Below are 21892 nucleotides of genomic sequence, written 5' to 3'. Positions count from 1 at the left end.
TATGTAAATAAGCCGCATCCTGCTGCCCAATCAGGAAATAAGAAGAGGGGAGTGCGGTGGCCCATTGGTGGGTAGTTTATGGCGAGATGGCGTGTTCCTTGCTCCAGATCGAGTTTCGAGCTGTACGGCGTTCGCCGGGTGGTTGCCCCGGCGACGCAGTGAGTGACGCGGCGCGGGCTGGATGTGCCGGGCCCTCGCCATTGGCTGCGCGATCGGGCGATGGCGGCGGCTGGCGTGTCGTGCCCCGGGTGTCCTTGCTCAGAGACGAGTGGCAGCCTTAGTCCGCAGCGCGGCGGGAAGGAGGAAGGTGTAGCCTGTGTGCGGCGGTGCAGCGCCAGGGTGGTGAGCAGGGACCGGTGGGAAAGGGGAGGGCATGAGGGCCGTGTTTGGGTCAGGCGCGGTGGGACAGCCTGCCGTTTCGACACGGGTCCTCCGTGGCCGGGGGATGGGCTGTGGCTCTGAGCCCCGAGCGGCTCCTCGGAGATCGGCTGGATAACGGTGGCGCGGGGGGGGGAGCACTGTCGCCATCGCTGCCCCCAGGGAGCGGCGGTGACGACCCCGCGTTCCCGCCCGCATTACCTGCCGCCCTGGGTGGTGGGCAGGGAAGGTCAGAGCCGCTGTCCTGGTGCCTTCTTGATGTCGGAGGGCGCGGCCCCGCGGGGTGGGTCGCGGAGCTGAGGAAGGCTGTCCGCGGCACCTGCCACTCGCAGCGCCCCTGGGCAGGCTGCCGTTGCGCGGGCCTCGCCAGCTCTCCGCCCGGCAACGCGCGGGGGCTCTGCGGCTGTAGGGAGAAACTCAGCCTCCCCTCCGGCCCCTGTGCCGGTTTCTAGCGGGCTGCGGATGGCCCTGATCCGCGGGTGGCCTAGCCTAGGTCACACTGGAGGGCTATGCCCCCAGCCTTTCGCAAGGGGTTTGAGGGGCTACAGTGATAGGCATGCGTGAGTGCGGTTTCCATTTTTAAAAACAAAAAAACGCTACCTGACAGTTTGACACGGTCTGCGTGGTGTCATATACTTTTCAGGTGAGCTCCGCGCGGGGTTTTCGCTCAGCTATTTTTGCCACTCGATTCCTTTATAATACCGTAGATATTGCTGAGTCAGCCAACAAGAGATGGGAAATTTGTGCTGATCTAATAGATGGTGTTGTAGAGGATTGCTCTGAGGTTAGTGAGAGTTGTGTGACAAATCTTAGGTATTTAAGCAAAATAGTCATACAGTTAAGCAGCAGATTAAAATGCTCTAAAGCATTACATACAACCAGTCTAGTTTGCTTTTTATACTCCAGTTAAGTTTTTGAAGGGGTTGCAGTTGGTGGTTTTTGTTTGTATTTTGATTTGATTCCCAGAATGGATTGCTTTATGTAATAGTTTCCTGGAAATTTTTGATTGAAAACAAAGGGAAACAGGAAATGGATAGGATTTATAAAGCATCCCTTTTGAAGCACCATTTTGAAATTTAACAAAGTTATATTAATGATAAACTTCAGCTTTACATTTAAAGTTGTGTCTTGCTATTTTCAAGCTATAAGTCAGTGTGGCTATAAAAATATTTTAAAGAGAATTAGGAATATGAGCTGATAATATGCATTGAATTTTTTTTTTACAGCACTCAGTAGTACAGAATCAGTGCATGAAATCTTCATCAGTGTTTTCTAGAAATGCCAATTGCATAGCAAAAAAAATAAAAGATGCACTTCAGTCAGGTTAAATAAACATGAAGGCTTTAAAGAACCCTTTTAGATTAGGAGTTACTGCTACTCAGTTAACCCCATGATCAGCAGAGGCATCCTGTATTTCATAGCAGCAGTTAATTATAAAACATTGGCTAATAATAGATATTATGGAGAGATATTTTCATAATCAAATTAATGCATTTTTCCCTAACTGATTTTTGTGAACACTTACTAGTTTTGCTTAGAAATGTGAGAAGTAATATCTGAAGAAAGATTTTGTAATCTTTCTAGATCTAATAACAGTTTGTTAATTGCCTAGATAATAATTCCAACTGTCAGAATTTAGGAGTTATATTACTAATTTTAGGACTGGTAGGACCCTGTATAGTCATGTAGTAAGTACTAATTCTGATTTTCCTGAAACAGTGTAGTATTCAAAAGTATTAGTATTTTCATAGGATATTTCTATGCCTTTTCTATTTTTTGCTTTGTTTCAAAATCTTTGGCACTAAGATATTCCTCTGGCTATTTCTTATTTTAGTTTTCCTAATTAAAAGATACCTTCTATGCTGCTGAGGAAAAGCCATAATACCACTTTGGAATGGTTTTGCAAGAACATAAATTTACAAAACAGCATGTAGATTATATTACACAGGGAAAAACTAAGGATAATGTTGACTTTAAAAGGAGGTTTTTGTTGTTTTGTTGTGTGTTTGTTGTTGGGGTTTTTTTGTTTGTTTGTTTTTTTTAAAAAGCCTTCTGTCAGGAAAGAAAAGAATTTATTCATAAGGAAGGCAGTCCTCTCAATGATTTTCCCCAGTTCGTTCCATCAGCCATGAAAATCCTGCCACACCTTCACCGTGGAAGGATAAAGAAAAATATATTGGTGCTATTGATGCTCATATGATCGAGATTGGCATTGGTAGGTGTTGGGGAGGGGGGGAATTTAAAGAGAGAGAGAGAAGAGGGGTTCGGATCGCTTAAAGAATCACCTCCAATTGTAATAGAACAATGATTTAATAGAAATTTGTATAAAAGTGTGACTTCACAGAATTCAATGGCAAGGTTCATTCTGTTACTTAGTACATGGATGAAATGCACACAGGAAAATTAAATTAGAATCAATCTAAACTTATGTATACAGGGACTGAAAAACGTAATAGGGTAAAAGGGAATGTGGGAAAGGGTAAGGGAGACCCTCCCATTGAGTCATGAGGTTCAGAGAAGACCCCCTTGCTTTCTAAACTCCTGTCAGTGTAGATGTGGCTGGATTGACTCCTAGTCCCAGACTCGGTCAACGGTTTATATCTAAAGGGATTATGAGTATAATAGCAGCCTAAAATTCATTCACAGTTGAACAAAAATCACAACAGTAATTTAAGTATAAATTTGAAAGTATTAACTTATATCTTATAATATACTTGCTATAATGTACTTATAGACTATTCAGGTTAGTACACACACATGCATGAAGACACTAAGAGAAATACATACAAGAGAATAAAAGAGAGTAAAAGAGAGAGAAAAAGAGGTATACCTGTTAAAAATTCCCCTCGAGGTCAGTGAAAATATTCACGTCAAATGCTTCGGCATTTGTCTCAACGGGCGAAGGGTTGAGCCTCAAGGAGCGGAGAGAATCAGCCCAGGTCGTGTTGGCTTTCGGTGACAGACCTCTGATTTTCACAAACAGGAAAGTTTGCAAGCTCTGAGAGGCATCCCACTCAGAGGGAGATGCTGGTCACAGCCCGCTGCGGTCCAGGAGAGCTCAAAGGGCCTCACTTAGTACTGCTGTTTATAGGTTCGGGAGATGATTGACTTTCATCATTAACAAATTGCTAGAATCCCAGCTGCACTGGAAAATTCCAAGACTGTTGGAGAATAACTCAAAACATAGATATGGGATGCTCCAAGATGGTCAGGGGAGGATTGTAATGTCTCAAGGTTGTTATGAGAGAGAACTGGCTGCAGGTTATGAGAACTGTCTATCTCTACTCCTGCCCCCCTGCCTTCGCCGGGCAGCAGGAGTCCTTGAGATGCACAGCATATCTCCCTGTCTTAGCTGTGTAAGAGTTCCTGGCACAGTCAAGGGTCGCTTAACTGCCTGACTCATTACACTTATGCTAAGGCCTAGCGAGCCTTCCCGAGTTCGTAAATCAGCCTGGGGAGGGGGAAGAAATGCACCACCACAGTAGGAAACCAAGATGATTCTGGTATCTTCAGTAACACTAAGCAGATAGATTTGCCCTGTCTATTATTTTCTCCATTGAATGACAGCTTCATTTATGATGTCCAAGGAAAAGAAGTAATACTAGAAAGACTGTCTTCCCAGAAGCCTGATTGTTACTTTTAAGGCACTTTGAAGTGACAGTGTGTAGAGCCCTCAATCCTCTATGGAAATCTCCACAGTTCTAGGTTTGTACATGTAAATACTGAACTATAGAATGTCTCTATAAGTCAGACTACTATTTAAGCATCTTTTGAACTCTAGGATATAGTTATATAGTTAACATTCATCACAGAGTCTTATAAGTTGTTCATTTTGTGCAATGAGAAAAGCAAAGTCCCAGTACTAATGTATTTAAGAGACTGTTTTATGGCATTTTGTTTCTATCTATGTTTCTATGTTTCATGAGTAAACATCCTTGATGAACTCATCTAAAGGTACAACACAGAGCAAATAGACTAGGATGCAGTTTTTGTACAGAATATCCATGGTTTTGGTTATATGAGAGGTGTGAGAGTTTCTGTTGAATGTTACCTACTTAAATCAAAGGGGATGATGAAATGCATCAGTAACCTGGGAATTAGTTATGGGTACAAGAGAACTGTCACAGAATACTGTATATGAGGATTCATGTGTTTCAGATGAAGAAAGAACTGTTTTAAATGTGATTAACTTGAGTTGCTGAAGAATATTGAGCAGAAAGTAGAGAAGACACAATCAGAGGAAGATAACATTGCAATTCCTGCTGTTGAAGTTGAGCATTACCAACAACAGTTTGTTGGTAATTTATATAGTTAAAATAAAGTTAATCAATATTTTTGATAGGAAGAATGAGTAGAAAGAAGTAACAGAATTTAGTGAGTGCTTGCATAGAGAGACGGTAAAAACAAGTTGGAGTCGAAGTGGTATTATCAAAATTGTGTGACGGGAAGATACTAAGAGATGTCATGAAAGTGGTAGAGTCTTGTTAGTAAGACTTTTCGAAGAAACAAAGGAGATGTGTATTAAAAAAAAAAGGATTGAGAAGGCAGGAGCAGATCATATTGTATTTCAGAAGATTAGAAATGAATGTGGTTTACATGGAAAGTTGAAAGGTGAAGATGAGTTTCCATACTCATCTGTTACTTAACTGTTTTTGGTTTGTTTGGTTTTCTTGTTTTTTTTTTTCCTGAGTTGACTTGCAGAAATTTATATAGCTCTATCCTTTTTCCCTGAATCTCATACTTGTTTATATGAAATATTCTTTTGTTGCAGGTTTGCTAAGTATATAAAAACAGTCTTGAAAATGTTGTCCAGACTCTTTCGAATGCATGGCCTTTTTGTAGCCTCTCATCCATGGGAAGTCATTGTGGGAACAGTAACTCTCACCATCTGTATGATGTCCATGAAGATGTTCACTGGGAATGATAAGATATGTGGCTGGAATTATGAGTGCCCCAAACCTGAAGAAGTAAGGATTTAAATTCATGTTATAGTACTTACTGTTAATCTGTAGATGAAGGGTTTTCTGTAGAGTAAGATCAGGCTGTGATATATTAGGAGAAAAGTAGCTATACAGAAACTTCTTTATTGCCGCCTTTTCCCATGCTGGATATTAAAGCTGGATGCAAGCAGTGATGCACCTACAGAAGGTTTTCATTAAGCCTAACTTTCAGTGACATGGTATCTAGTGAGCAAGCATTTGATATTCATATTGTTTGCAATATTTTAATCTTTTTAAGACAGACTAGCAGTGATACTTATTCCAAAGCTTCATTTTTAGTGCAGCTTCACAATGGATTTTTTTTGTTACTGAAACTTAACAAGTTAGTACTTAATGTAAAAGCTAACTAAATAACTTTGTATTTCAAACAGGATGTTCTAAGCAGTGACATCATCATCCTGACAATCACGCGCTGTATAGCAATCCTTTATATATATTTCCAGTTTCAGAACCTAAGGCAGCTTGGGTCAAAATACATTTTAGGTACTGTATCTGATTTTTGTTTTTAATTATTATTTGCTGTATACATTTTAATTATTTTTTTACAATATAAACTGGTAATAAATATAAGAGTTTTAATACTTATGTACAGAACAGGGTTATTTTAATTCTTTGCTAGATAGCAGGATAAATGTTCTGCATAGATCAAAGTGCAATTCTTTTTTTAAAGAGATATTGTGTAGGATTATATAAACATTGTAAATGTGATTACTGAAATAATTGTTTATTGTGTGAAACTCTAAAAATATAGAGCTGTTTAAGCCAATTTTCAGTTTTGCTGATAAGTAAGAAGATTTGTGGCTTTTATTTCTCACAGTCTTACTTTGAATGCAGTACAAATTTTAGATTTAAATATCTGTATAAAAATAGCATCCTCATCAGTTTGTATCTCAACTGCTGTTTATGTACTTTGACACTGAGAGATGAGAATTACCATTTGTTTGCTTCAGAACTGATCTAAAGACATAGTGTTTCTTTCTTCCTTTTTTCTTTTTTTTCCCTTTCTCTCCCAATATATATAAAAAAGAATTTTAAGAATTTTCCAGTTGTTTTTTTGTTTGGTTTTTTTTTTTAAAGGTATTGCTGGCCTCTTCACAATCTTCTCAAGTTTTGTTTTTAGTACAGTGGTAATTCACTTCTTGGATAAAGAATTGACAGGTTTAAAGTAAGTAATGAATTGTTATTTTGGATTTCTTGCTTGAATTTTTTTTCCTGTACAATAAACCTTGAATTTTACTCTTAACATATGCCTTTCTTTCAGTGAAGCTTTACCATTCTTCCTGCTTCTGATTGACCTTTCAAGAGCAAGTGCATTAGCCAAATTTGCGCTCAGTTCCAACTCACAGGTCAGGGGGTTTTTTGTTTAGTTTTTTTGTTTGTTTGAGCTTTTGAATTTAATATTCAAAGACGAATAATCCAGGTGGAGAGGCATACAGGTGAATACTGTATTGGCGATATATAAAAAGGATCAGATTTAATCCATATTCTATATTCTGTATTGTCTTTTATTCAGATCAGTGTTCAAGTGAATAACAACACTGTAAAAATAGTGTGCATAATCATGTGAGCCAAGTTAATTGTATGTATGAGTACTTTATAGGTTCAGAACTTTAAATGGCAATGCTTATAACTCTGTTAAGGAGGCTAGAGTTCCTAGACCTGTCTTCCATTTATTGATAGAAAAAAGTTAATTTGTAGGGCTCAGGAGCAGTACATAAATAGACATTTAATGTTATAATGCCAATACAGAAAAAAGCATGTTTTCTAGACAAAAATCTTAGCAGAACAAACATGGCATATGTATAGATAGATACATATTCATGCTCTAATGCAATTAATACAGCACAACATGAAGGATTCATAGTATATCTTGCCCATCGTACATTGGAATGGTAATTTCCTAATATTCTAAGTTCTGAAATAAAAGTATTTTTAGTGAAATTAATTTATACCTACAAAATACCATACATGGTAATTGAGCATAATAATTGTGACAAATATACAATATAACATACAGTAATATACTATAACGTGTTGTATATATGAGTGTATTGTACATTTTCTATATATGCAATATTATAGTGTGTTGTATATTATTATATAATAATTATGAGTACAGAAATTTTTATTCATTTTCAGGAAAGTATTTCACAAATAGGTTTTCACCACAGCTTCTCTCCCCTTCCTCTCAATCCAACAACAACAACAAAACAGCAGCAGACCACTGGAGTTTTCCATGCCTGGCTTCTGGAGGAAATACCTTTCTCCCCAGGGGAAAGTTTTAGTGTCTTTTATGTGCTTTTTTCTGATAGCTGAGTCTAGAGAGTTAAATAATTAAAAAAAAAAAAAAAGTTAGGATACAGATATGTGGTTGCAAGAACTTCTGAGATGCCATGACATAAGTGGCTTCTATTTTATGTCTTAAAGTGTAGAAGTCCTGTTCTTCTGAATGTACTTTAATTAAAGTCTGTGCCCATCAGTTTTGTAGGAGCTTAGAATACTGATGAGCCAAAGGTGGAGACTTTCAAAATTAAATAATCTTGTTGTGTAAATAAAGACTGTCAAAGTATAATAGCTTATGGAAAATGAAGCAATTAAAGAATGTGTTCTCTCATAATAGTTCATTTTCAACATCTGTTTTATAAGGCCTTATCACCATAATACTACTCAATTTACTAATCACGTACTAATCATGTTATGTGCACTCCCTTACTTTGATTTTTGTCTTTATGCTAATGTACAGAAATTTTTATTTTTAGGATGAAGTAAGAGAAAATATTTCACGTGGAATGGCAATTTTAGGCCCTACGTTTACACTGGATGCAGTTGTGGAGTGTCTTGTGATTGGTGTTGGTACTATGTCAGGTGAGACCTTGTATCATTCCCATCATTCCTGTTAACATCTTAAAGCAGCTGCTAAAATTTTCTCTTGGGCATTCTTAAAAATGAATGATGCTTTCAGTACATGCACACCTATTTCATATTCTTGCAAAAACTAGTGTTTCTAAAAATTACTCCAGGTGAAGGAAAGTTATTCTAGTTCAATTAAAAATAATCAATCTTACTGTGTTCCCCCCCCCAATCTTTTGATCTTCATCAGTTCTGTGTGCAGTAGCAGTTGTCTTTCCTTAAAAAGAGAACAGTTAAATGTAATAAGCAAAGGATTTTCATGTGCAAATAACTTTATTTCAAATAACAAATTTCTTTGTAAAATAAATTTCAGTTCCATAGTAAGTACTAAAGTGGGTTTTTTTGTTTCTTTGTCTGTTTGGTTTTGTGTGTGTTTTGGGGTTTTGTTTGTTTTTTTAAACTATCTTGTATACCTTAAAGGCATCTTTCAAAGCATTTGCTTTTTAAATTCTTTTGGACCTTTGGGGGGGGGAGGGAAATGTGTGTTAATAAGCTGTTTTCCTGTTTACATCTAGGGGAAAAAAACCCAACTCATTTTGGTGTAGCATGTAGTTGATTTTTTTTTTTTTTTAATGATTTATACTGTTAACTCTTTCATCTTTATTAAGGGGATTCTGTAATGCATGTGCAACATGGCATATTGACTTTTTCTGGATACCAGACTTGTGAAAGAGTAGGTGGGGTATATACTGTTTTATTCCTGGACACTTAATTGGCCATCTTTCACAAGGGATTTCAATACATAACGTTGGCTAATTGTTCTTTGCTTAGATAAGGGAGGAGTTTCAAGCTTTCATTGGGAAGCTTTAAAATCTTGGTAAACTGTAATTATTTTTATATTTCTTTAGATTTACACTTTAAAAATTTTCTGTATACCATACCATAAATACATATTGTACTTGGAATAAGCTAATACAAAATGACTAGGGCTTAACATGCTTGTTTTTCATTAATCTAGACAGTTCCCTCTATAGTCTGCAGTGTCAGTTTAATGGCTTCTTTCTTACTTCTGCAACACTTCTTCAAGTATATAGAAAGCCTGATGCATATTCGAATGTTCAAAACTTTTTTTTTTTTAATGTAGGTGTACGACAGCTGGAAATTATGTGCTGCTTTGGCTGTATGTCTGTTCTTGCCAACTACTTTGTCTTTATGACCTTCTTTCCAGCTTGTGTGTCCTTGGTATTAGAGGTAAGACCAACTTCAAGACAACATAAAGCTTAGTATTCAGACCCTGTGCTTCTTGTAGGCTATGCATTTCTTCACTGAGGTATACACCAGCATGTTTGGTTTCCTTTCAAGGTGCAGTGGGAATGCACAGAAAGAGTTATGGTGGCTCAACTGATGGACAGTAACTTGTTAATGCCACTGTAAATGAGTCATGCTCAATAGTATGAGTTCTGATCTAAAGCAGAGTAAACAAATTCTATTTTAAATTAATGGCTGTCCAGGGTTTTTCACTATTTAATGCCTAACATAGGCTAAACAGTAGAATGTAGGCTAACTCTTTTGTTTGGTAATTTCTTAATTATCAAATAAAAATACAGTGTTGAAGCTCACTTGTTGGTTCTTCTAATACATACTAAATAGGACCTATTTTTTAATTTTGTTATTTTTGCAGCTTTCGAGAGAGAGTCGTGAAGGGCGTCCTATATGGCAGCTTAGCCATTTTGCTCGTGTTCTGGAAGAAGAAGAAAATAAACCAAATCCTGTAACACAGAGGGTCAAAATGATTATGGTTTGTGGCTTTTTTTCACCTGTAGTTATGCAATCAGTAAGATGTCCTGGTGCAATGAATAAAGCTTTTGTTTTCTATAGACTTATGTTCTGCATCTCATTAGTCTAGTTTACCATGGTAATTTTTAATAACGTCCCCTGTATCTACATCTAAAGTCTTCCAGCATATGCCATTTCTGTGCAAAACACTCATGGCTTTTTCATGTGTACTAGTTCTTTCCCTCTTACCCCTACAGTGCCCTCAGCTTCCTCTGCTTATTACTTGAGCCAAGAGGAAGGATGTGGTGGGACAGATTCAAAGCTATGAGTGTTATGATAGGCCAAAAATGGTGTTGATGAAAGGTGTGGAAAATCAGCCTTTAGCTTTAGACTTTTGAGGCTTGGGAAACAAAACAAACAAAAAACCCCCAAAAGTTTAATCTTAGTAGGTTAGATACCTAGTTACAGTTGAAAAATTAATATTTGTTTTGTGTTTTTAATACAGTCGCTGGGTTTGGTTCTTGTTCATGCCCACAGTCGCTGGATAGTGGAACCAGCTGCTCAAAACAGTACTGTAGAAAATGCAGTGGGATTGGATGAGAATGCACCGAAGAGAATTGAACCTAATGTTTCATTATGGCAGTTCTACCTTTCTCGGTAGGCGACTTCACAGAAGAGAAGTGTATTTCCTCGATTAGGGTCTATTCTCCAGTGCTGCCAAGCTATGGTCCTAGGGTACAACACTTGTAAACTTGCAGATCTGACCACTGTAGGATTTCTTGGAACCAGAGGTGTTATTTCATAAGAAATATTTCAATATTATGCTGTTTGTTCAATCTCCTTGAAGTAATAAGAACATGATCAGGAGCCAGCTGTCCTGTATGCATCATAACACTATCTTTTCCCACTAGCACTGACATCTTTCAGAGCACACTGGAAAATAAATTTTCTGACTGCACTAGAATAATTATTTATGCAGAGCTTCTGACCATTCACATACAAGTGCAAAAGCCATGTCATTATTGCTTTTCCTTCAGCTCAACTGAAGTTAGTCGCAGCTGTGGTTCCATGTTATTTCTGAAAACTCAGAACTGTCTCTTAAGTTTTTCCCCCCCTCCTAGCAGTTCAACTTGCATCATAATAGTCATTATTGGTAGAAGATGATAATTGAAACTTTCTACTTTATCGTTGGGAGATAGGTGTTAAATCAATTTGATGGAGCTGTTAAATAGTGAATATTTTCCAGTCATTTCTCTTACTGGGACTGCTTTTTAACTAAGATTTAGAAAATAGTTAATGAAATCTAAAAATTCTTAATACGAAGAATGATTTCTCTACCCTACCCTAACCTAGCATACTTGAATGTCCTGCTAGAAACGTCTTTTGACAGGAATTTCAGTAACTGTATAAATGATGATCAAACTATTACCCCTTCTAAAGCAAAGGGATGTCAGAATGTTGTTATAAACAAACAAATTGTATATACCATGTATTTACTTCTTGATTTGTCTTTTTTAGAATGGCCAGTATGGATATTGAACAAGTAATCACTCTTGGATTAGCCCTTCTCCTTGCTGTGAAATATATTTTCTTTGAGCAAGCAGAGACTGAATCCACACTCTCACTGAAGAATCCCATAACATCTCCAGTGATGGTCCAGAAAAAGGTCCCTGAGAACTGTTGCAGGAAGCAATCTGGACTTCTGAAAAACAATCAGATATCTAACACATTAGAAGAAGCTTTAGTTCCCAAAGATGGAAATGGTAATTTTTGGCATTTTAAAGTCTGAACCTATTCCTGAATATTTGGAACAAATAGTGAAATCTGTGTTAGCATGTTGTATTTGGAATCAAAATTTAAGTTTTTTTGTAAAACAAAGTTCATTTTAATTGTCTTTATGCATTTTAATTGTCTTTATGCAGTTGAAGTCATAAAACCTGTATTAGCAGAGTCATCAACCAAGGCTACATTTGTAGTTGGCAGTTGCAACCCTGTGGAAACTTCTTCATTTCTTAATAGAAAAGAAGAAGAATTTGAGTTACCTAAAGAACCACGTTCTATTGCGGAATGTGTTTGTATACTTGGAGATGCAGAGGTATGGAAAAATAACTTTTTTTTTTTAACCTCTACTGCAACATCTGATTTAAAAATTCTTACAGTTCATTTTCCAGCTTTTAAATGATCCTATTGACCATAATGTCATTCTTCAGAGAATTATATGGCTTTAATAACTTGGGGGTGGAAGACCAAAACAAGGGGGGGAAACAAAACAACACCCTTTCATAAGTAATTTCTGCTCCAGACAGTTTCCGTTGCATTTTTTTTTTCAATACAGATGAGAAAAACAGATAGGTGTATGTTTTTGAAGTTGTAAAGAAATAATTTTTTATTATGAGTCTCCCTCTATCCCCAAGATTGGGGCGGGAGCAGCTTCATCATTCATGACATACCAAGTAACTGAAGCTTCATCATGTATGCATATAAGTTGGTGTCTGAGTAAAAATTTTTTTATCATATCTTGTCCTACTATAAAATCTGACATTGGCAGTTGGTTCCTTTAGATGTTCTCTCATACTGTCTAAAGTAAAGTTGTTACCCTTTTTCATTTGGAAACATTTAAAAGAGTTTTCACCAAGAGAATCTATACTTTCTCTCTCCACCCTTTATATTTCTAGAAGGGAGCAAAATTCCTTACTGATGCTGAAGTCATCAGCTTAGTTAATGCTAAGCATATTCCTGCATACAAACTGGAAACCGTGATGGAAACTCAGGAGCGAGGTGTGTCCATTCGCAGACAGATGTTATCTAAGAAACTCCCTAAACCTTCATCTTTGCAATATCTTCCTTATAGGAATTACAATTATTCTTTGGTAAGTAAAAGGCATACAAGCAAAACTTACTGTAAAACCATTTTCAAAATCTATGAAGTATCTGCTCGAAGTGATGTATATGAATTAACAATGAGCTTGGTCAAAACTGATGGGGGGGGGGAGTAAACATAAGGCACTACCTTTCATTGATTTTGATGTTTTTAAACCTAGGGAGGTAGGTAAGTTTTGTAGCTTACCCAAAAAATATTTCCTACCAAGGTATGCAGTTGCCTTATCTCCTAAATGCAGAATTCTACTCGTACTGAGCCTCAGTTCTTCTGAATGAAAACAGTACCTTGAGCTCAAGTTAAAATGGAAGTTTATTTAAAAATAATTTAACAGTATTAAATTAATTTTATTTAATAGTGTTTAAGACAATAAGATTGAATAGGTCTGTCAAATACTAGACTTTAACACTATTAGCTGTTGATAGCTGTAGCTGTAACTTTTTGAGGTGGCAATTGGTTGCTTTATGGGTAGGGTTGTGGGGTTTTTGCTAAGATAGCTTGTTGTAGTCATGTGCATAGTATGTAGCATGCTGCACTGTATCACTGTACATGTAACCTTAATGATAACTTTTCTATTATTTTTGTAAGGTTATGGGAGCTTGCTGTGAAAACGTGATTGGATATATGCCTATTCCTGTAGGCATAGCAGGACCACTATTTTTGGATAACAGAGAGTTTCACGTTCCAATGGCAACAACAGAAGGATGTCTTGTAGCAAGCACAAACAGAGGATGTAGAGCAATATGTGTAAGTATTGTTTGACTAGCTTGAAAAAATTTCTATATTATAAAACATATTCGGGGGTGATACAAGGTGTGGGGTTTTTTTTACTTCCTAAAAACTAAAATTTACTTTCAGTAATCTTACTTTGTTTCCCTTCTGCTTTGATTTTTAGCTTGGTGGAGGAGCAAGTAGCTGCATTCTGGCAGATGGGATGACTCGAGGACCTGTTGTAAGGCTGCCCACTGCTTGCCAGGCTGCAGAAGTGAAAGTTTGGCTTGAAAACCCTGAAGGCTTTAAAATAATGAAGGAAGCTTTTGACAGCACAAGTAGGTTAGTACAATGGCTATTCCAGCCTTATTTCCTGATATAAGACTTCTATGGATGGTAGAAAGCTCCTAATTGTATTTCTGTGTACTGCAGTACAGGAAATTACATACTCATTTGAGCTATCCCATGTAGTGTGAATCTAAGAAAACAAAAGTCACTCTGGCTATATACCAAGGCTAGTAATAAACATTTTCCGATGATAAGTGGTAAACAACTAGATCATAGCAACAAATACATTTGCATTGTATAATACTTAATACATAATTTTGTCTAAGCATTTAAAAAAAACATAAAAGCTTATTTGGATTTTTAGTAGTAGTAGTTATACAAAAAGTAATTATTTAAAATTATTAATATAATCTGAAAAGCTAGATTCCAAACTTTGAATTAATTTGTGAGGTTCCAGAGAATACAGGATAAACTAATGCTAGAACTGAAATGCTTAAAAAATGTAAAACAGTATTAAGAGTAAGTTTATTTCAAGCCCTAGAGTTTCTTCTAAGACTTATGATTACCTGCTTTCTTTAGGAAGATTTGGAAAGATATTTCCTTATTGGTTATGTTTCTTACCAATCTTACAAGTGTCACCCAAGGACATATGTATATTTTGGCGACAATCAACTTGTGCTGCTGTTTAAATGCAGTGTTTCCTGGTTTTTGTTTGACTCTTACTCTGTATGAATAAAGCTTTGACTTGTGGAGCTTGCACTGTTGTTGAAGATAGCATGGGTTTTGCCTTGCTGTAAAACTGACATAAGAATTTCTAAAGGCCTCATTTTTAGTTTATACCTGGTAGTCAGATGTTTTAGGGAATACAACGGAGTTAAATTTATGTTAACACTTCGGGATTTTTTATTTCATGAAGTCCAGGGATAGAAAACATAAAAAGTCAGTGAACACTTAAAGTGAACATTTTAAAGTATTTACCTGAGACAACTATGTGCATGGTAGCTGTGACTGTTTTTTCCTGCACTGAGGGAGGAGTACATATAGCACAGTGTAGTTAACTGCTATCTGCAATGATTTACTGTCATTTTGCCACTTAAAACTAATTTAATCTTTTTCCTTAAGGATTGTAAGTAATTAAATTTTCTTGCAGGTTTGCCCGCCTACAAAAACTTACCATCAATTTGGCTGGTCGTAACCTTTATATCCGTTTTCAGTCTGGAACAGGGGATGCAATGGGAATGAATATGATTTCAAAAGTAAGGTCCAGTCCCCTTAAGTCTAATAAATGTGTATTTCTTTTAAAAATAAATAAATTGTATCCTACCAATCTGTGACTACCTAGCATGTGAAGGCAGAAAGACAAGACATAGTGCTGTTTGCAGTACTATAAAATAATAAAAGTGTTTGATCTTGTCAAGTGTAAACAAGAATAGGATGAGAACAATGAAAGAAAAAAGGTTAAAGTAACTTTGTATTTTTTTTTTATTGTTTTAAACAAAGTATTCTTGATAATATGGAAGTTAAGCTGTTTGCTCTGTTGCTTTGGGCCAAAGATTTTTATCCAGCAGTAATTAATCTGTTACTGTGTTTATTACTCCTTGTAAATAAGGGATTAGAAATCTAGTGAGTGGCAGCAGGGGGGTGTTCTCTAGTTTTGTTTGTTTGATTGTTTTTGGTTTTTATGCAAATATGGAAGAACCTGAGACATGGCCCATAGATTGGGGCATGCCTTGTGCTGTTTGAGATAAACTTTAATACTGATTGCCTATTCTATATACAGTTTATCAGAACCATTATGTAAATGGGTCTGGCCATAGACAGGTACTAAATATAGTGGACCTTTTGTCTGACTTCCTAGCGTAGAGAAGCTCTTTCCACTATGTCCAAAGTGAATTCATTTCATGCCTGTAGTGTCTGCCTTGGTTCATGTTGTATCTTCAGTATGGTAAGCATATGCCTGTTCACCTAGAATGTATCCAGAGAGTCCATATGTACTGGGAAGAACCAATTATTCCCCATATAATTCCCAAAGTGTTTAGAAAAAGGAGAGTGATAGATTTTTATTTTTAATTTTTTTAAATTTTTTTCCTCTCTCCTGTTTTCAGGTTCCTTCCTGAAATCATGTTCTTTTCAGCTGTAACTGATGATCTGATTAGACTTAATCTAATCTTGCTGTTCCACTGTCCTTGAGTAGCTTGTTTTACAACCATAATGATATACTAGCCCTATATCTGTTTCTCTTTTAACAGGGTACTGAAAAAGCACTGGCAAGGTTGAATGATGAGTTTCCTGATCTCCAGGTTATTGCTATTAGTGGTAACTATTGTACAGACAAAAAACCTGCTGCTATAAATTGGATAGAAGGAAGAGGGAAGTCTGTTGTCTGCGAAGCAGTCATTCCAGCCAAGGTTGTTAGAGAAGTACGTGTCTGCTTTATTTTATTTAATTTGTTTATAAAAATGCATGCATTTTACAAAACTGATACATATTTTACATCACAAATATTAACCGTAAGGATGATCCCTATGTGTGTTTTTAGACTACTGCTGTAGGATAAGTCATTTTTCTTGAGAACCTCTTACAGTAGATATTTTTTTCCTTTCACTGTCTCTTCTAAGGTAATGTGCTATTTATTTAATGATGGATATCTAGTTGAAGGAATTAGGATTTTCACTTTTTACCTTTGAAAAAATTGTGCCACAGTTTGATAGATTTTTTTTTTATTATTATTATTACTTATTTTTTTTTTACACATGGAGTTTTGCCTGACATTGTACCCAGTCATTTTGATCATTTCATTCATTTATTGTCTCTTGCACGAACCTGGCATTCTCTTCAAAGTTTATATGCCCCCCTACTACAATGAAAACAGATAATCAGGTGCTTCACTTAATTCCAAAGCTGCCTTAGCTTCTTGCATGATGAAGGGTAACCTTTATAACCAGTGCCAGTCCTAGCCCCTGGGAACTTGTTCTACATCATAAGAGCTATCTTAGATTCTCTTCCACCTGAGCTCAGAAGATTGGCTATATGAGTTAGACCAAATCCATTGCCTGTTACCTGGTTGCCAGCACTGGCCATAACAGACAATATCTAGGGAGGAGTTTACTACACCATATTCAGAATAGACTTCCACCAACATGTTCAAGATTGTGTGAATTGGTGCTTTAGTATTTGATGGATTTTTTTTATCCCCCCCCCCCCAATTTGTCCAGTCCCTTCTGTGAAACTTATGTAAACTTTTAGTACTATTATACCGAGCAGAATTCCACAGTGCAGCTACACCTTGTGTGAAGAACTACCTCCTTTTTGTTGTTGATATCATTTGATGATGCCCTAGTTTGTGCTGGAAGAAATACTTAAGACTTTTATCTTCTTTCTACCACTCAAGGTTTTATAGCTCTAACAAAGCTCTTCCACCTTCCCAGCTATTCTAATTTTCAGACTGAAAAGTACTAGTTTCTCTGAGGAATGAGTAAAAAGACTCTCTCAGCATGTCTTTGAACATCATTATCTCTGGATCTTTTTCAATTCTAAAATTTCTAAAATTCTGGGTACAGAGGTGGGCACAGTATTCAAAGTGTGTGTGTGCAGGCTGGATTTTTCAAATTGTTTGCATTTTTACTGCTGATTCAGTGGCAATATCTATTATAACCCCAAGATTTCATTCCAGAGTAATAATGGGGAGCCCATCCTTTGGTAATTGGTATTGATAGTTTTTAAGTAAATTTGGGATGTTCTTTCCCACCTCCCAACTGTACATTGCTAAACTTACTTACATTGAACTCTAATATATTAAACTTTATATTTTTGTAAGTATTGTAGACTTTGCGCAGATCTCTGTCATCAGTCGCTATTCCTACTACACTGGAATATCTTAAATTTTGTTCACAGCACTATCATCTTGTTTGTTCTCTGATCATTTTTTTTATACTAAATTCAGTGTAAATCTCTTATCTGAAGGTTTCAAAATACAGTCAATATAGTATAAATATGTCACTTGATATTACTGTGCACAATGTTTATTTAGCAGTGTAGCACAGTGTTGTTTGTGTTTAAACTCTTCAGTTTAGCTCTGTATTCTTATGCAGAGCAAAATTGGGGAGGGTTTACTGTCTGGAGCAACTTGGGAGGAAAGTCGCCATCATGTCAAGGTGAATTAATGAGATATTTCTGCCAATTTGGTTTTGTTTGTTTCATACTGAAGATAAATGAGAATTTGAAACAGAGAAGGTAGCTGATGAATTTTTCTTAAAGGCATGTGCAAGTCCAAACCCTTTGCACTGACTTTTCCATGTTTACTTGGACAATGCAGTCTGCATTTGAAAGGGCTCCTTTTGAACAGAAATAAAAGTAGATATCTAGGACAATGATTGAGTCAAATTCCATATGGAAGCAAACAAGGGGCAGGGGCTTATTAAACATGAAATGAGGTATTTCTACTCTTGCCTAAAGAATGGTGTAGTAAAAATGTATCACTCTGCCTAGGTATTGAAGACAAATACAGAAGATATAGTTGAAGTCAATATACACAAAAATTTGGTGGGTTCTGCGATGGCTGGTAGCATAGGTGGCTACAATGCACATGCAGCAAACATTGTGACAGCTATCTACATTGCCTGTGGTCAGGTAGGTTTGTTTTACACCAACTCAGCTTTTCTTAAATTCAGTAATTCTTAACTAAACACTTAGTTGAGTTTTTTGTTTTGTTTCTTCTTCCTGATCTAAAGGATGCCGCACAGAACGTGGGCAGCTCTAATTGTATCACTTTGATGGAGCGAACTGGTTTCACCAACGAAGACCTGTACATCAGCTGCACAATGCCTTCTATAGAAATAGGAACTGTTGGCGGAGGCACCAACTTGCTTCCACAGCAGGCCTGTTTGCAGGTATAAAAGCAGAAAGTTTAAAGCAATTTAGCTTCCTAAATCAAAGCTCGCTTTCATGTTGTGTATGTTGTGTCTGAGTAATGTGGGAATGGGGCTTCTTGAAACTTGGTGGATTTGACATGAAAATTTTAGAATTACCTAATTGTTTTCATATATCTAGTTTTTAAAGCTCAAGTTCTTTAATATTAAAGAGACTTAAAGCTAGTTGATTGGATATAATTTGGAAAGACTTACTTTAAAATTTAGCATAAATTTACTTAGATTTCATAGCATAATATTGCATATTTTTCTCTTCAGATGTTAGGGGTTCAAGGTGCAAGCCAAGATAACCCTGGTGAAAATGCCCGTCAGCTTGCTAAAATTGTATGTGCTACAGTGATGGCAGGGGAATTATCACTAATGGCAGCTCTTGCAGCTGGGCATCTAGTCAAAAGCCACATGATTCACAACAGGTAAGAAATGGAAAAATTCATATCTTTCTCTGCAGTTCTGCCCTTCTTCCAAGTACACAAAATTCAATAATAATTACATGAATAATTATAACATATAATAGCAGTGTATCATTTTAACTATCTAATGTAGTTATCTTTCTTACTGTTTTTCTTAGGTCAAAAATAAATCTACAAGATCTTCAAGGAACCTGCACTAAGAAGGCAGCTTGAATACTAAAGCAGCTTTGAAATGAAGAATTGTTCTAGCAACTGACTAGGTGCATGGGGGGGGGAAGAATCTGTGAAGTTTAGAATGAAAATCACCTTCAATGGAGAGATCAATGGACTTGTGTGAGACTACTTATGTCTTTGACCTTCTTCAGTGGTTAGAGATGACTTCATGAAAGAAGTCCTGTCAGATGTCTTGAACATGGCTTTGGAATTCTTACTCTTGCGCATCATTTTCTGAAGGGTCAATCTTATGTTTTTACAGGTTGAGATTATTTTGACTAGTAAGCTCCCGGTAACTACCAAGGTAAAAAGTGATGTAACGTACTTCGTATGTTTAAAAAAAAAAAAAAAAAAAAGGTTGGTCTAAACTTGGCTTGAATGCATTGGTCCTTGCCATCTTTATTTTTCTGGTTAGCCAAGTATGTTTTTTAAAGTGATGGCAAGTCTAATCACTTTCCATGAACTCCCAATTTTAATTTTGTTTGCATGCAAAACTTAGGTCTTAGGCTTTGAGACAATTTTATTGAATTGTATTAGTTTTATAGAAACCTCTATCTATATATAGTACTTAAATTGCTGCTGCTTCAGCTAAGTAGCATTCAATGTTTTAACTCCACAATTTAGGTTATTCCTTCATGGAAAACTTGTGACCTACAAAGTGCTGAACTGTTAAATAACATCTGTACTGAAGTAGGGAAAAATGGTGTCTTCAACTGTTTTGTCATTTTGTTCAGGTAGAAATAATAGATTTTTGAAACTAGTAACTCCAAAAACAATTACAGGTCAGAGAGCTTAGTAATTTAAACAAATGAAGTTTCTCAAAATTGTTTGAATGCACTCCTATAAAAAAAAACAGGAATCAAGAACAGATGTTTACACTTCTATTAAAAGAAGTTTCTTAAGGTACAGTGTATTTGTATATTCCTAATTTTTTTTTTAACTGTTTGACACATTCCCCAGGAATAGGTGTGTATCCACTGCTTAAGCTGAGATAAAATGAAGCCAGAAACTCACACTGTTCTTTAAAAGGAATTAAAACATAAAAAAACTAGTGTTAAAGTTTCTTTTTTAGCGGGGGCGTATTTATGTTAAGAAGAAATCGTATCCTTTTTTCAATGAAAAGTACTAATTAAGGGAATTCAGTGAAATGACATGTTAATGCAACAAGCAGTTTTTGTATTAAAATACTGTACTTGGACCAGGGAAGCAATCTCAGGTGTTCTTAATGTAATACAGAAAACCCAGGTTTATTCTGGTTTGATTCATCTTTGGGAAGATTGCTAAATGCATCCCCCTGCCCAGATAATCACAGGAGGAAAATTGTTAATTTACTTGATGATTTTTTTTGTTGTTGTTGCTGCTGTTGTGGTTTAGGAAGGGGGGGAATCAGTGGATTGGACTGGGTTTCTTAAAGGAATGCAGCAGCATTCATAAAGGGGTGACTAGCAGAGGTGCTCTTCTAATGTACAAATTTGATATAAATCATGATGGGTTGTTTTGTAGTACATCAACACACTAATATCATTGTAATGTGCTCATAAAGCTAATGTGCAAGCATGAAGACGTACTACATGCTGGATATGTTACGATAGCACGTAAATACCATTAATGTTTATCTTCCTGCAGTATTGTTGCTTATAGCTACCATTTTATTTAAGGAAAGTTGGAACTACTTTGTTTCTATGTTCATTCAGTGGTCTTACTTACAGTAACACTGTACTAGCAATAAATGGTGGTTCAGTGTTCATTCTGGTGATTTTAACTGACATTGTGTCTTGCAGAATTAAAATTTTGTATTATTACTAAATTGTGTACATTTTGGTACAAAACTACTTTTTCAGCTTCAGTAAAACAATGGAAAACATATTGGCTTAATTGTGATATTTTAAGCTTACTTCATGGCTTAGTGAAATATCTTAATATAAAATAAGAGGGTTAAGGAAAATATGACTAGCATACGGTACTAAATGCCGTGGGAATATGATACCAGAAGCTCTCACCTTGTTTGCAGAAGCCTGTACACATTTATCCTCCTCAAAGCTGAATTATGCAGTTTACCCAAATGGGAGAACTAATTCACCATTAGCGATGTTTTCTGTTGAGGCCTATTTGGGTGTTTCGCCTATCTTTTAATATCATGGTGCATGTTAGCAGTGACGTGGTTAAGCTTTTAGTCAATACCCCACTACACATCCTGGAAGCTATCAAAAATTTGGACCTGTAATCCAGGATAGAGATTCACCAGCCCATGAGTGTGCATTTCCTGTAAAAGGTTAAAAGAACAGATCTGACTTTTTTTTTTTTTTTTTTTTTTCTCTTTTTTCCTCTTCTCCTCACCTGTAGTTCAACTACCATGTTTGATCTTGGTAATGTCCATCAGTCTGTAATCCAACATACAATGTGGTCTGCATTCTTTTTCAGTCTCCTCAGCACTACAGGTTTTAATACCAGAATCGGAGG

General features: G+C 36.4%; 1 protein-coding gene across 8 annotated transcripts; it reads left to right on the top strand.

Moving 5' to 3' along the window:
• Positions 1 to 193: 193 nt before the first annotated feature.
• On the top strand, positions 194 to 20339 carry LOC121232774 (3-hydroxy-3-methylglutaryl-coenzyme A reductase-like). Of its 8 annotated transcripts, none has more exons than XM_041121204.1 (21): positions 216 to 342; positions 4537 to 4676; positions 5150 to 5345; positions 5750 to 5861; positions 6456 to 6543; positions 6640 to 6724; positions 8138 to 8243; positions 9373 to 9479; positions 9910 to 10026; positions 10510 to 10661; positions 11523 to 11767; positions 11927 to 12099; positions 12680 to 12874; positions 13471 to 13629; positions 13778 to 13935; positions 15032 to 15137; positions 16131 to 16301; positions 18370 to 18510; positions 18612 to 18770; positions 19068 to 19222; positions 19378 to 20339. In XM_041121204.1, exons 3-21 carry the CDS (start codon positions 5181 to 5183, stop codon positions 19430 to 19432), a joined length of 2649 nt encoding a protein of 882 aa, XP_040977138.1. In that variant the 5' UTR covers positions 216 to 342; positions 4537 to 4676; positions 5150 to 5180; the 3' UTR covers positions 19433 to 20339. The 8 variants fall into 8 exon arrangements, with proteins under 8 accessions (XP_040977137.1, XP_040977138.1, XP_040977141.1 ...); XM_041121207.1 differs by having other exon boundaries at positions 218 to 316; XM_041121206.1 differs by having other exon boundaries at positions 251 to 339.
• The last annotated feature ends 1553 nt before the right edge of the window (positions 20340 to 21892 follow it).

This window comes from Aquila chrysaetos, chromosome W (genome assembly GCF_900496995.4).
Source record: "Aquila chrysaetos chrysaetos chromosome W, bAquChr1.4, whole genome shotgun sequence".
Lineage (NCBI taxonomy): Eukaryota > Metazoa > Chordata > Aves > Accipitriformes > Accipitridae > Aquila > Aquila chrysaetos.
This window is presented reverse-complemented; position numbering and strand designations above follow the sequence as displayed.